The 12,867-nt window shown below is 49.8% G+C and overlaps 1 protein-coding gene across 1 annotated transcript in view; it reads right to left on the bottom strand.

The window, feature by feature from the left end:
- Positions 1-1,391: 1,391 nt before the first annotated feature.
- LOC144480856 (uncharacterized) overlaps positions 1,392-12,867 on the bottom strand; it is a 63,277-nt gene continuing 51,801 nt past the window's right edge. Inside the window, exon 3 of the mRNA XM_078200478.1 lies at positions 1,392-3,994. Coding sequence (XP_078056604.1) covers positions 2,947-3,994 — 1,048 coding nt within the window. The 3' untranslated portion in view covers positions 1,392-2,946. The remainder of the gene's footprint in view (positions 3,995-12,867) is intronic.

Raw genomic sequence — 12,867 nt, forward strand, 5'->3', positions numbered from 1 at the left:
CTGGAATATCTTGCGCAGTTTTGGTCTCCTCACCCGAGGATGTTATGGAGTGAGTGCAAAATTATGAGGGTGAGGTGAATTAGCCCCTTAGTGTCCAAAAATGTGTAGGTCAGGTGGATTAGCCATGGTAAATGTGCGGGGTTACAGGGATAGGGTGGGTGTGTGGGCCTGGATAGGAGGTTCTTTCGGAGAGTCAGTGACGAGTTGATGAGCTGAACGGTTTTCTTCCGCATTGGAGAGATAGAAACATAGAAAAACTACAGCACAAACAGGCCCTTCGGCCCACAAGTTGTGCCGAACATGGAGTACAGCAAAGGTTTACCAGGCTGATTTCTTTACCAGAATAACTTTTGGGATAGCAGGACTGATGTGGGAGGAGAGATTGAGTTGGTTAGGGTTATATTTTCTGGAGGTTATAAGAATGGGGGCAGGAGGGGAGGGCGGGTGGGGGGGGGGTGCGGATGGCGTGATCTCATATAAACCTCTAAAATTGTAACAGGACGAGACAGGCTAGACGCAGGAAGGATGTTACTGATGGCGGGGGAATCCAGAACCAGGTGTCACAATCTGTGGATACAGAGTACGCCGTTTAAGACTGAGATATGAGGAGAATTTATTTTCACCCAGAGAGCAGTGAGCCTGTGGAATTAGTTACCACACAAAGCAGTTGAGGCCACATCGTTGTATATTTTCATGAATGAGTTAGGTCTAACACTTAGGGCTAAAGGGATCAAAGTGGAGGGATCAAAGTGGCGTTTGGAATCGGCTGCCGTCAGTGGTGGTGGAGGCGAACTCAATAGGGTCTTTTAAGAGACTCCTGGATGAGTACATGGAGCTTAACAGGATGGAGGGTTATAGGTAGGTCTAGAAGGTAGGGATGTGTTCGGCACAACTTGTGGGCTGAAGGGCCTGTTTGTGCTGTAGTTTTTCTATGTTTCTATGATATGGGGTGTGGCGGGGGGGCGGGGGGCATGCAGGTACAGCAGATAATAAAGAAAGCAAATAGAATGTTGACATTTATAGCTAAAGGAATAGATTATGGGCGGCACGGTAGCACAGTGGTTAGCACTGCTGCTTCACAGCTCCAGGGTCCCGGGTTCGATTCCCGGCTTGGGTCACTGTCTGTGTGGAGTTTGCACATTGTCTGCGTGGGTTTCCTCCGGGTGCTCCGGTTTCCTCCCACAGTCCAAAGATGTGCGGGTTAGGTTGATTGGCCAGGTTAAAAATTGTCCCTTAGGGTTGTGGGTTGGAGGGATTAGCGGGTAAAATATGTGGGGGTAGGGCCTGGGTGGGATTGTGGGCGGTGCAGACTCGATGGGCCGAATGGCCTCCTTCTGCACTGTAGGGTTTCTATTAAGGTAAGGAAGTATTGTTGCAACTATACAAGGTATTGGTGAGGCCGCACCTGGAGTATTGTGAACAGTTTTTGTCCTCTTATTTGGAGGAAAGATGTAGTGGTATTGGAGGCAGTTCAGATAAGGTTCAGTAGATCGATTCCAGAGATGAGGGGGTTTGTTGTATGGAGAGAGATTGAACAGTTTCGGCCTCTACTCTCTGGAATTTAGAAGAATGAGGGGAGATCAAATTGAGGTATACAAGATGGTAAAAGGTATGGATAAAGTAGACGTGGAGCGGCTGCTTCCTCTTGTGGGGCATTCTAGGACGAGAGGTCATAGGATAAGGGGCAGCAAATTTAAAACAGAGCTGAGGAGAAACTACTTCTCCCAAAGGGTTGTGAATCTGTGGAATTCGCTACCCCAAAGGATGCTGGGACGGTGAGTACATTTAAGGAGGAGTTGGACAGATTTTTAATTGGTAATGGGTTGAAGGGCTACGGGGAGAAGCCAGGAAAATGGGGATGAGGAGCGTATCAGCCATGATCGAATGGCGGAGCAGATCTGATGGGCTGAATGGCCCAATTCTGCTCCTATATCTCATGAACTTATAAAAGAGGGAACGGGTTGCAGGGCTGGATGAGTAGCCATGATCATAATGAATGGTGGAGCAGGCTCGAAGGGCCGAATGGCCTCATCCCGCTCCTATTTTCTGTGTTTCGGAAAGGAACTAACTAATTTGAGAGGTACAACACATTGTGTGGAACACAGGGTAATTTATTTGAATTTTATCCAGAATATAAGACCATAAGACATAGGAGCGGAAGTAAGGCCATTCGGCCCATCGAGTCCACTCCACCATTCAATCATGGTTGATTTCAACTCCATTTACCCGCTCTCTCCCCATAGCCCTTAATTCCTCGAGAAATCAAGAATTTATCAATTTCTGTCTTGAAGACGCTCAACGTCTCGGCCTCCACAGCCCTCTGTGGCAATGAATTCCACAGACCTACCACTCTCTGGCTGAAGAAATTTCTCCTCATCTCTGTTCTAAAGTGACTCCCTTTTATTCTAAGGCTGTGCCCCCGCGTCCTAGTCTCCCCTGCTAATGGAAACAACTTCCCTACGTCCATCCTATCTAAGCCGTTCATTATCTTGTAAGTTTCTATTAGATCTCCCCTCAACCTCCTAAACTCCAATGAATACAATCCCACGATCCTCAGACGTTCATCGTATGTCAGGCCTACCATTCCCGGGATCATCCGTGTGAATCTCCGCTGGATCCGCTCCAGTGCCAGTATGTCCTTCCTGAGGTGTGGGGCCCAAAATTGCTCACAGTACTCCAAATGGGGCCTAACCAGTGCTTTATAAAGCCTCAGAAGTACATCCCTGCTTTTGTATTTTGTGCCTCTTGAGATAAATGACAACATTACATTTGCTTTCTTAATTACGGACTCAACCTGCAAGTTTACCTTTAGAGAATCCTGGACTAGGACTCCCAAGTCCCTTTGCACTTTAGTGGGCTGGAGTTTATTATTAACAGGCAGAGGAAGAGCCAACCGAACAGGACTTGGTAATGGATGTAGTTAACAGTAAAATCCACTCATTGTAACTATCTGTGAACTCGCTGGTGGCTGATCAAGCTGGATGATCGCATGAACCTCTTCCCACACACCGAGCAAGGGAATGGCCTCTCCTCACTGTGAATCCGCCGGTGCTTCTGCAGGGTGGAGGACTGAGTGAACCTCTTCCCGCACGCGGAGCAGGTGAACGGTCTCTCCCCGGTGTGAACCCGCTGGTGTGCGGTGAGTTGGGATGACTTCCTGAAGCCAGAGCCACAGTGAGAGCACCGGAACGGTCTCTCGTCGGTGTGGACGCGCTGGTGGGACTTCAGCTCCCCGGAGCTCTTGTAGCACTTCCCGCAGTCCGGGCATTTAAACGGCCTCTCCCCGGTGTGGACGCGCTGGTGGCGCATCAGCTCCCCGGAACTTTTGAAGCACTTTCCGCAGTCCGGGCACTTGAAAGGCCTCTTGTCGGTGTGGACCCGCTGGTGTCTCAGCAGGTTGGCCGACTGAGTGAATCCCTTCCCGCACTCGGAGCAGAGGAACGGCTTCTCCCCGGTGTGGATGCGCTGGTGCACAGTGAGTTCACATGACTGCCTGAACCCAGACCCACAGTGGGGGCACTTGAACGGCCGCTCGTCGGTGTGGATACGCTGATGGGATGTCAGGTCCTCGTAACTTTTATAGCACTTCTCACAGTCGGGGCACTTAAAAGGTCTCTTGTCAATGTGCGTTTGCCGGTGTCTCATCAGGTTGGACGAACAAATGAACCCTTTCCCACACTCGGAGCAGGTGAACGGCCTCTCCCCAGTGTGGACCCGCTGGTGTATTAGCAGGGTGGAGGACTGAGCGAATCCCTTCCCGCACTTGGGGCAGATGAACGGCCTCTCCCCGGTGTGAACCCGCCGGTGTGTCAGCAGGTCAGACGAATTGATGAAGCCCTTCCCGCAGTCGGTGCAGGCGAAGGGCCGCTCCTCAGCATGAACGCGCTGGTGCTTCAGCAGGTTGTTTGACTTCGTGAAGCCCTTCCCGCACTTGGGGCAGATGAACGGCCTCTCCCCGGTGTGGGCCCGCTGGTGCGCCAGCAGGTCCGACGAACTGTTGAGTCCCTGGCCGCACTCGGAGCAGATGAACGTGGTCGCCTCCCCGGCTTGCTGGTGTGTCAGCAGGTCGGACGGATTAATGAACCCCCTCCCGCCCTCGGAGCAGGCAAACAGCCTCTCCTCGGCGTGAACCTGCCGATGGATCTCCAGCTCCGACGGGTAATCGAATCCGTTCCCACAGACCCCGCACTCCCACGGTTTCTCCCCAGCGTGAAGGGTGCCGCTCGCTTCCATGTTCAAAGAGCGACGGTAGTCAGGTCCTGATGAATTCACAGCCTCTTTCAGTTCCTGGTGCGATCTTTCGTTTGGTTTCCCCATTGCAAATCCTCTCCTTCTAACAGCCTGTGAAGCTGATTTAAAACAGGACAAACGGGAGTGAGAGAGAACCCAGAGAAACACAAAGGCGGTTTGTGAAATTGAGCTGAATGAATCTGGTCATTTGTGGGGCCGGCGCTGGGAAAAAGTGACCAGGAAAACTGGATTGTCATTAAAAACCCAACTGGTTCAGGAAAGGGAACGTGCCACAAAGTCTGGGCCTACACCAGACTCTTAACTCTATGGGATGATGAGAGAGAGGGAGAGGCTGATGGTAAAACAAGAGAGATTTTATCTATCTGCTTCGGGATGATAGGGAGGAAATAGCTTGATCTGGGTTTCAGATAAAGCTCAGCACAACAACATGGGCCGAAGGGCCTGTTCTGGTGCTGTACTGTTCTATGTTCTAATTCATCCTTAATAGACGGCAAGGTGGCACAGTGGTTAGCACTGCTGCCTCACAGCGCCAGGGACCCGGGTTCGATTCCGGCCTCGGGTCTGTGTGGAGTTTGCACGTTCTTCCCGGGTCTGAGTGAGTTTCCTCCGGGTGCTCCGGTTTCCTCCCACAGTCCGAAAGATGTGTGGGTTAGAGGGATTGGCCATGCTAAATTGCCCCTTAGTGTCCAAAGATGCATACGTAAGTGGGATTAGCGGGGTAAATGGGTGGGGTTGCGGGGATAGGGTGTGGGTGGGATGCTCCATCGGAGAGTCGGTGCAGACTCGATGGGCCAAATGGCCTGCTTCTGCACTGTTGGGATTCGATGATTATTTCTACGATTTCTAACCGCTAACAAAACCTCCCAAACCCACAACCTGCGCTGCCAAGAAGGGCCTGGACAGCAAGCTATATGTGAACGCCATCATCTCCTTCATGGGGAGACAGTGGCATTATCACTGAACTAGTAATCCAGAGACCCAGGGCTGTGCTCTGGGGGACCCGGGTTCGAATCCCACCACAGCGGATGGTGAAATTGAATTGAATACAAATCTGGAATTAAGAATCTACTGATGACCGTGAAAGGATTGTCGTGAAAAAAAAAAACCCCATCTGGTTCACTAATGTCCTTTAGGGAAGGAAATCTGCCGTCCTTACCCGGTCTGGCCTACATGTGACTCCAGAGCCACAGCAATGTGGTTGACTCTTAACTACCACTTCGGGGCAATTAAGGATGGGCAATAAAAGCTGGCCCAGCCAGTGACAATGAATTTTAAAAAACCCTCTAAGTCACACACTGTCCTGACATCCAGTCCACAAATTTCCTCCATTTTAAGATTGTGAAGACTGAATCTTTAGTCCACCACCTCCATCCTTCTCCCTGGGAACTGTCGGAGGCTGTTCAAGACTTTAATGTCATATTTAACCCCAAGATGAGCATACAACCAAGTTATCACTAAGACCACCTGTTGAGTCTGCCCTTGTCTCAGCTCATCCACTGTTGAAGCCTTCATCCATTCCTCTGTTACCACATTTGTCCAAAGACGTGCGGGTTAGGTTAATTGGCCATGCTAAATTCATAGAAATCATAGAAACCCTACAGTGCAGAAGGAGGCCATTCGGCCCATCGAGTCTGCACCGACCACAATCCCACCCAGGCCCTACCCCCACATATTTACCCGCTAATCCCTCTAACTACGCATCTCAGGGACAATTTGTAACCTGGCCAATCAACCTAACCCGCACATCTTTGGACTGTGGGAGGAAGCCGGAGCACCCGGAGGAAACCCACGCGGACACGAGGAGAATGTGCAAACTCCACACAGACAGTGACCCGAGCCGGGAATCGAACCCAGGACCCTGGAGCCGTGAAGCAGCAGTGCTAACCACTGTGCTACCGTGCCGCCCTGTGTCCCCAAGTGTCAGGGGGTTAGCAGGGTAAATAAGTGGGGTTATGGGGATAGGTCCTGGGTGGGATTGTGCTGGGTACAGACTCGATGGGCTAAATGGCTTCTTTCTGCACTGTAGGGATTCTAAGATTCTAAGAAGGTAGACATAACTACCCCAACAGAATCTCAGCTTGGCCTCACATTCAGCCTCCCAAACTAGAGCTCATCAAATCACAATTGCCAGTGTGTTTACTCGGTCTTGTTCACCCCTTTGTTCTCTGAGGGTTTAAGAAGCACCAACTTCATATCATTTAGTTTCAGATTGCTTGGGGCCACTCCCCATCTCGGCAATCTCCTTCTGCCTCAAGTCTGTGCTCATCTGGGAGAGGCGATGGCACAGAGGTACTGTCGCTGGACTAGTAATCCAGAGATCAGGGTAATGTTCTGGGGACCCGGGTTTGAATCCTACTACGGCAGATGGTAGAATTTGTAGTCAATAAAAATCTGGAATTAGAAGCCTAATGATGACCATGAAGCCACTGTCCATAGAACCATAGAAAATTACAGCTCAGAAACAGGCCTTTTGGCCCTTCTTGTCTGTGCCGAACCATTTTATGCCTAGTCCCACTGACCTGCACTTGGACCATATCCCTCCACACCCCTCTCATCCATGAACCCGTCCAAGTTTTTCTTAAATGTTAAAAGTGACCCCGCATTTACCACTTTATCCGGCAGCTCATTCCACACTCCCACCACTCTCTGCGTGAAGAAGCCCCCCCCTAACATTCCCTTTAAACTTTTCTCCTTTCACCCTTAACCCATGCCCTCTGGTTTTTTTCTCCCCTAGCCTCAGCGGAAAAAGCCTGCTTGCATTCACTCTATCTATACCCATCAAAATCTTATACACCTCTATCAAATCTCCCCTCAATCTTCTACGCTCCAGGGAATAAAGTCCCAACCTATTCAATCGTAAAAACTCATCTCCTTCACGGAAAAGGAAATCTGCCGTCCTTACCATGTCTGGCCTACATGTGACTCCAGACTCACAGCAATGTGAATGACTCTTAAAAAGTAGGGACGGGCAATAAATGCAGTGATGCCCATGTCTCATGAATGAAGAAAAAAGAATTCTGGCCTCCTGAGTATTTCTGATTTTAACTGTTCCCATACTTCAGATTCCAAGGCCATAATCATGGAATCATAAAATCCCGACACTGCAGAAAGAGGCCATTCGGGCCATCGAGTCTGCACCGGCCACAATCCCACCCAGGCCCCATTCCCGTAACCCCACATATTCATCCTGCTAGTACCCCTGACACTAAGGGGCAATTTAGCACGGCCAATCCACCTAACTTGCACATCTTTGGAGTGTGGGAGGAAACGGGAGCACCCGGAGGAAACCCACGCAGACACGAGGAGAATGTGCAAACTCCACACAGACAGTGACCCGAGCCGGGAATCGAACCCGGGTCCCTGGCACCGTGAGGCAGCAGTGCTAACCACTGTGCCACCGTGACGTCCAGCTGTACAATGCCCTATCTAAAACTCTGTGCCTCTCAACCTCACTTTCCTACTTTGAGTTTCTTCCACCTATTTAATCAAACTTTTGGGTAACCGCCCTGTTATTTTCCCGTGTTTTTCAGTCTCAAATGTTACTTGGTTTCTGTGAAACGCTTCGGAACATGCTAGTAAGTAAAAGGCTTTCTCAATACAAATTGGTATTAGTGATTTGGACATATATCGCTGTCCCTTTATCGTCACTGGGTGAATAACTTCTAACTTCTTACCTAACAACGTTGTGGCAGCACCTTCGTCGCACGGACTGCAGCGATTCAAGAAGGTCAAACATCATCTTCTCCACAGGTAACTGGGGATAAGGAATATTTATCTTTGAAAATTGGCACCCAGGTTGATAGGGTTGTTAAGAAGGCGTACGGTGCGTTAGCTTTTATTGGGAGAGGGATTGAGTTTCGGAGCCAGGAGGTCATGCTGCAACTGTACAAAACTCTGGTGCAGCCGCACTTGGAGTATTGCGTACAGTTCTGGTCGCCGCATTATAGGAAGGATGTGGAAGCATTGGAAAGGGTGCAGAGGAGATTTACCAGGATGTTGCCTGGTATGGTGGGAAAATCGTATGAGGAAAGGCTGAGGGACTTGGGGCTGTTTTCGTCAGAGAGAAGAAGGTTAAGAGGTGACTTAATAGAGGCATACAAGATGATCAGAGGATTAGATAGGGTGGACTGTGAGAGCCTTTTTCCTTGGATGGTGATGGCTAACACGAGGGGACATAGCTTTAAATTGAGGGATGAGAGATGTAGGACGGATGTCAGAGGTAGGTTCTTTACTCAGAGAGTAGTAAGGGCGTGGAATGCCCTGCCTGCAGCAGTAGTGGACTCGCCAACATTAAGGGCATTTAAAGGGTCATTGGATAAACATATGGATGATATTGGAACAGTGTAGGTTAGAGGGGCTTTAGATTGGTTTCACTGGTCGGCGCAACATCGAGGGCCGAAGGGCCTGTACTGCGCTGTAATGTTCTATTTGCTGCTGGTCTTACAAGTGATGCCAAATCTCAAGAATAATTTGTTTTAAAATTAGTATGTAAAGTTTATTTATTGGTCACAAGTAGGCTTACATTAACACTGCAATTAAGTTACTGTGAAATTCCCCTAGTCGCCACAGTCCGGCGCCTGTTCAGGTCAACACACCTAACATGTAAAACGGATTAAAAGTATTTACAAACATACTTGTTGCATGCAATAAAAAAGCAGGAAAAAAAGGCAAATGGAGTGTTAGCGTTTATTGCAAAAGGACTGCACGGTAGCACAGTGGTTAGCACTGCTGCCTCACAGCGTCAGGGACCCGGGTTCGATTCCCGGCTCGGGTCACTGTCTGTGTGGAGTTTGCACATTCTCCTCATGTCTGCGTGGGTTTCCTCCGGGTGCTCCGGTTTCCTCCCACAGTCCAAAGATGTGCGGGTTAGGTTGATTGGCCAGGTTAAAAATTGCCCCTTAGAGTCCTGGGATGCATAGGTTAGAGGGATTAGCGGGTAAAATATGTGGGAGTAGGGCCTGGGTGGGATTGTGGTCGGTGCAGACTCGATGGGCCGAATGGCCTCCTTCTGCCCTGTAGGGTTTCTATGATTCTTCTACGCTGCCTCACAGCGCCAGGGACTTGGGTTCGATTCCCGGCTCGGGTCACTGTCTGCGTGGAGTCTGCACATTCTCCCTGTGTCTTCGGGTGCTCCAGTTTCCACCAAAGATGTGCGGGTGAGGTGGATTGGCCGTGCTAAATTGCCACTTGGTGTCAGGGGGACTCGCAGGATGAATACATCGGCTACAGGGGGATAGGGGCTGGCTGGGATTGTGGTCGGTGCAGACTCGATGGGCCGAATGGTCTCCTTCTGCACTGTAGGGACACGAATTTAAAAAAAAGTCTAGCTCCCTTTTACAATTTCACACTGGGCATTGCTCAACCTGACTGGGTTCCAAAGTCCTCGGGGTTAAACCCCGAAGCTACTCGGCCTCCTCCACTCCAGTTCAAACCGAAACGACGAAGGTTTTCAAAAGGGAACTGGGTAAACACCAGAATAGGAAAATCACACAATTGCTGGACCACAAGGAGAGGGCCAGGGAGTGGGACGGGCTGATTTGTTCCTGCACACATGGGATGAAAAGCCTCCACTTATACTCTTGTCATGCTTAGAATCTTAGAAACCTACAGCACAGAGAAAGGCCATTCGGCCCATCGAGTCTGCACCGACCACAATCCCACCCAGGCCCTACCCCCATATCCCTACATATTTTACCCGCTAATCCCTCTAACCTACGCATCTCAGGACACTAAGGGGCAAATTCAGCACGGCCAATCAACCTAACCCGCACATACTTGGACTGTGGGAGGAAACCGGAGCACCCGGAGGAAACCCACGCAGACACGAGGAGAATGTGCGAACTCCCACACAGACAGTGACCCGAGCCGGGAATCGAACCCGGGTCCCTGGAGCTGTGAAGCAGCAGTGCCAACCACTGTGCTACCGTGCCACCCCGAATGCTATGATTCAATTTTTTTAAAAACATGTTCGGAAGGCCGTGGATGTCTATAACGTCCACATGATGCATGGTGGCGGGGCCGTACGGTGGCACAGTGGTTAGCACTGCTGCCTCACGGTGCCAGGGACCCGGGTTCGATTCCCGGCTTGGGTCACTGTCTGTGTGGAGTCTGCACATTCTCCTTGTGTATGCGTGGGTTTCCTCCGGGTGCTCCGGTTTCCTCCCACAGTCCAAAGATGTGCGGGTTAGGTTGATTGGCCATGCTAAAAATTGCCCCTTAGTGTCCTGAGATGCGTAGGTTAGAGGGATTAGTGGGTAAAATATGTCGGGATATGGGGGTCGGGCCTGGTTGGGATTGTGGTCGGTGCAGACTCGATGGGCCAGATGGCCTCTTTCTGTACTGTAGGGTTTCTGTGATTTCTATGATTCAAACAAGCGCCGGAGTGTGGCGAATAGGGGATTTTCACAATAACCTCATCGCAGTGATAATGTAAGCCTACTCATGACTAATAAATAAACTTTAATCGCTCTTACCTCGTCAGACCCCACTTGGAGTACTGTGCTCAGTTCTGGTCACCTCATTACAGGAAGGATGTGGAAAAGATTGAAAGGGTGCAGAGGAGATTTACAAGGATGTTGCCTGGATTGAGTGGCGCGCCTTATGAGGATAGGCTGAGGGAGCTCGGCCTTTTCTCCTTGGAGAGACGAAGGATGAGAGGAGATCTAATAGAGGTGTATAAGATGTTGAGAGGCAGAGATCGGGTGGACTCTCAGAGGCTTTTTCCCAGGGTGGAAATGGCTGCTACGAGAGGACACAGGTTTAAGGTGCTGGGGGGTAGGTACAGGGGAAATGTTAGGGGGAAGTTTTTCACACAGAGGGTGGTGGGCGAGTGGAATCGGTTGCCGTCAGGGGTGGTGGAGGCGAACTCAATAGGGTCTTTTAAGAGACTCCTGGATGAGTACATGGAGCGTAATAGGATGGAGGGTTATAGGTAGGTCTAGAAGGTAGGGGTCTGTTCAGCACAACTTGTGGGGCCGAAGGGCCTGTTTTTGTGCTGTAGTTTTTCTATGTTTCTATGTTTCTTACCTGGTCTGCGTTTGTGTTTCCAGATTCTGTGAGTACGTCTGTGAATAATGCCTGCAATAAAATAACAGCAAGATACTGCAGCTGCTGGAAATCTGAAATCAGATGAGAAGGTGGTCAAAACACTCAGCAGATCAGTCAGTATCATAGAATCCCTACAGTGCAGAAGGAGGACATTCAGCCCATCAACCCCATGCATTTATCGTAGCAAATCCCCCTGACACCAAGGGGCAATTTAGACTGGCCAATCCACCTAACCTGCACATCTTTGGACACTAAGGGACCATTTCGCAATGGCCAATCCACCTAACCTGCACATCTTTGGACACTAAGGGACCATTTCGCAATGGCCAATCCACCTCACCTACACATCTTTGGACTGTGGGAGGAAACCGGAGCACCCGGAGGAAACCCACGCAGACACGGGGAGAATGTGCAAACTCCACACAGGCAGTGACCCGAGGCCAGAATTGAACCGGGTCCCTGGCGCTGTGAAGCAGCAGTGCCAACCACTGTGCCGCCCCAGTATATTTTTCCAGGATCTCTGGAGAAAGAAACAGTTAACATTTCAATTAATTACACCGAGTAAAAATGGTGCACAGCCTGATGGTTAATATAAGCACAGGGACAGAAGAGGAACGGACTATCGTGCACGAAAATGAATTCCTGACTGTGGAAGATACTGTGGGAAGCTGAAGCGATTACTTCAGTCGTTCACTGTCAAGGGATGGGCAGCAGTGGAAACCTCACTGACGCACAGTCAGGGAAAGTAACAGTAAAATACAAAACACACCAAAATACACCCATTAGTAAGATGATAGCAGAGAGGTCATAGAGTCATAGAGGTTTACAGCAGGGAAACAGGCCCTTCGGCCCAACTTGTCTATGCTGCCCAGTTTTTAACCACTAAGCTAATCCCAATTACCCATATTTGGCCCATATCCCTCTGTACCCATCTTACCCACGTAACTGTATAAATGCTTTTTAAAAGACAAAATTGTACCCACCTCTACTACTACCTCTGGCAGCTTGTTCCAGACACTCACCACCCTCTGTGTGAACAAATTGCCCCTCTGGACCCTTTATATCTCTCCCCTCTCCCCTTAAACCTAGGCCCTCTAGTTTCAGATTTCCCCCATCTTTGGGAAAAGATGTTTACTATTCTTCTTACCTATGCCCCTCATTATTTTATAGACCTCCATAAGATCACCCCTCAGCCTCCTACGCTCCAGAGGTAAAAGTTCCAGTCTATCCAGCCCCTCCTTATAACTCAATCCATCAAGTCCCGGTAGCATCCAGGAGGTAATCCGGGAGGGCAGGGGTGAATCGGAGCAATGGATGGGCATAGATTCAAATCCATAGTAAAGGAACCACACCAGCCGCCAGCCATGGAATCGTAGATAACAGAGCATTTAAAGTTTATTTATTAGTGTGGATTTTGGAACCCAGTCGAGTCGAGCAACTTCCAACGTGAAATTGTCAAAGGGAGCCAATTTCTTTTTATTAGTGTCACAAGTAGGCTTACATTAACACTGCAATGAAGTTACTGTGAAGATCTTGTAGTCGCCACACTCCGGCGCCTGTTCAGGTACA

This window comes from Mustelus asterias, chromosome 30 (assembly GCF_964213995.1).
Source record: "Mustelus asterias chromosome 30, sMusAst1.hap1.1, whole genome shotgun sequence".
Taxonomy (NCBI): domain Eukaryota; kingdom Metazoa; phylum Chordata; class Chondrichthyes; order Carcharhiniformes; family Triakidae; genus Mustelus; species Mustelus asterias.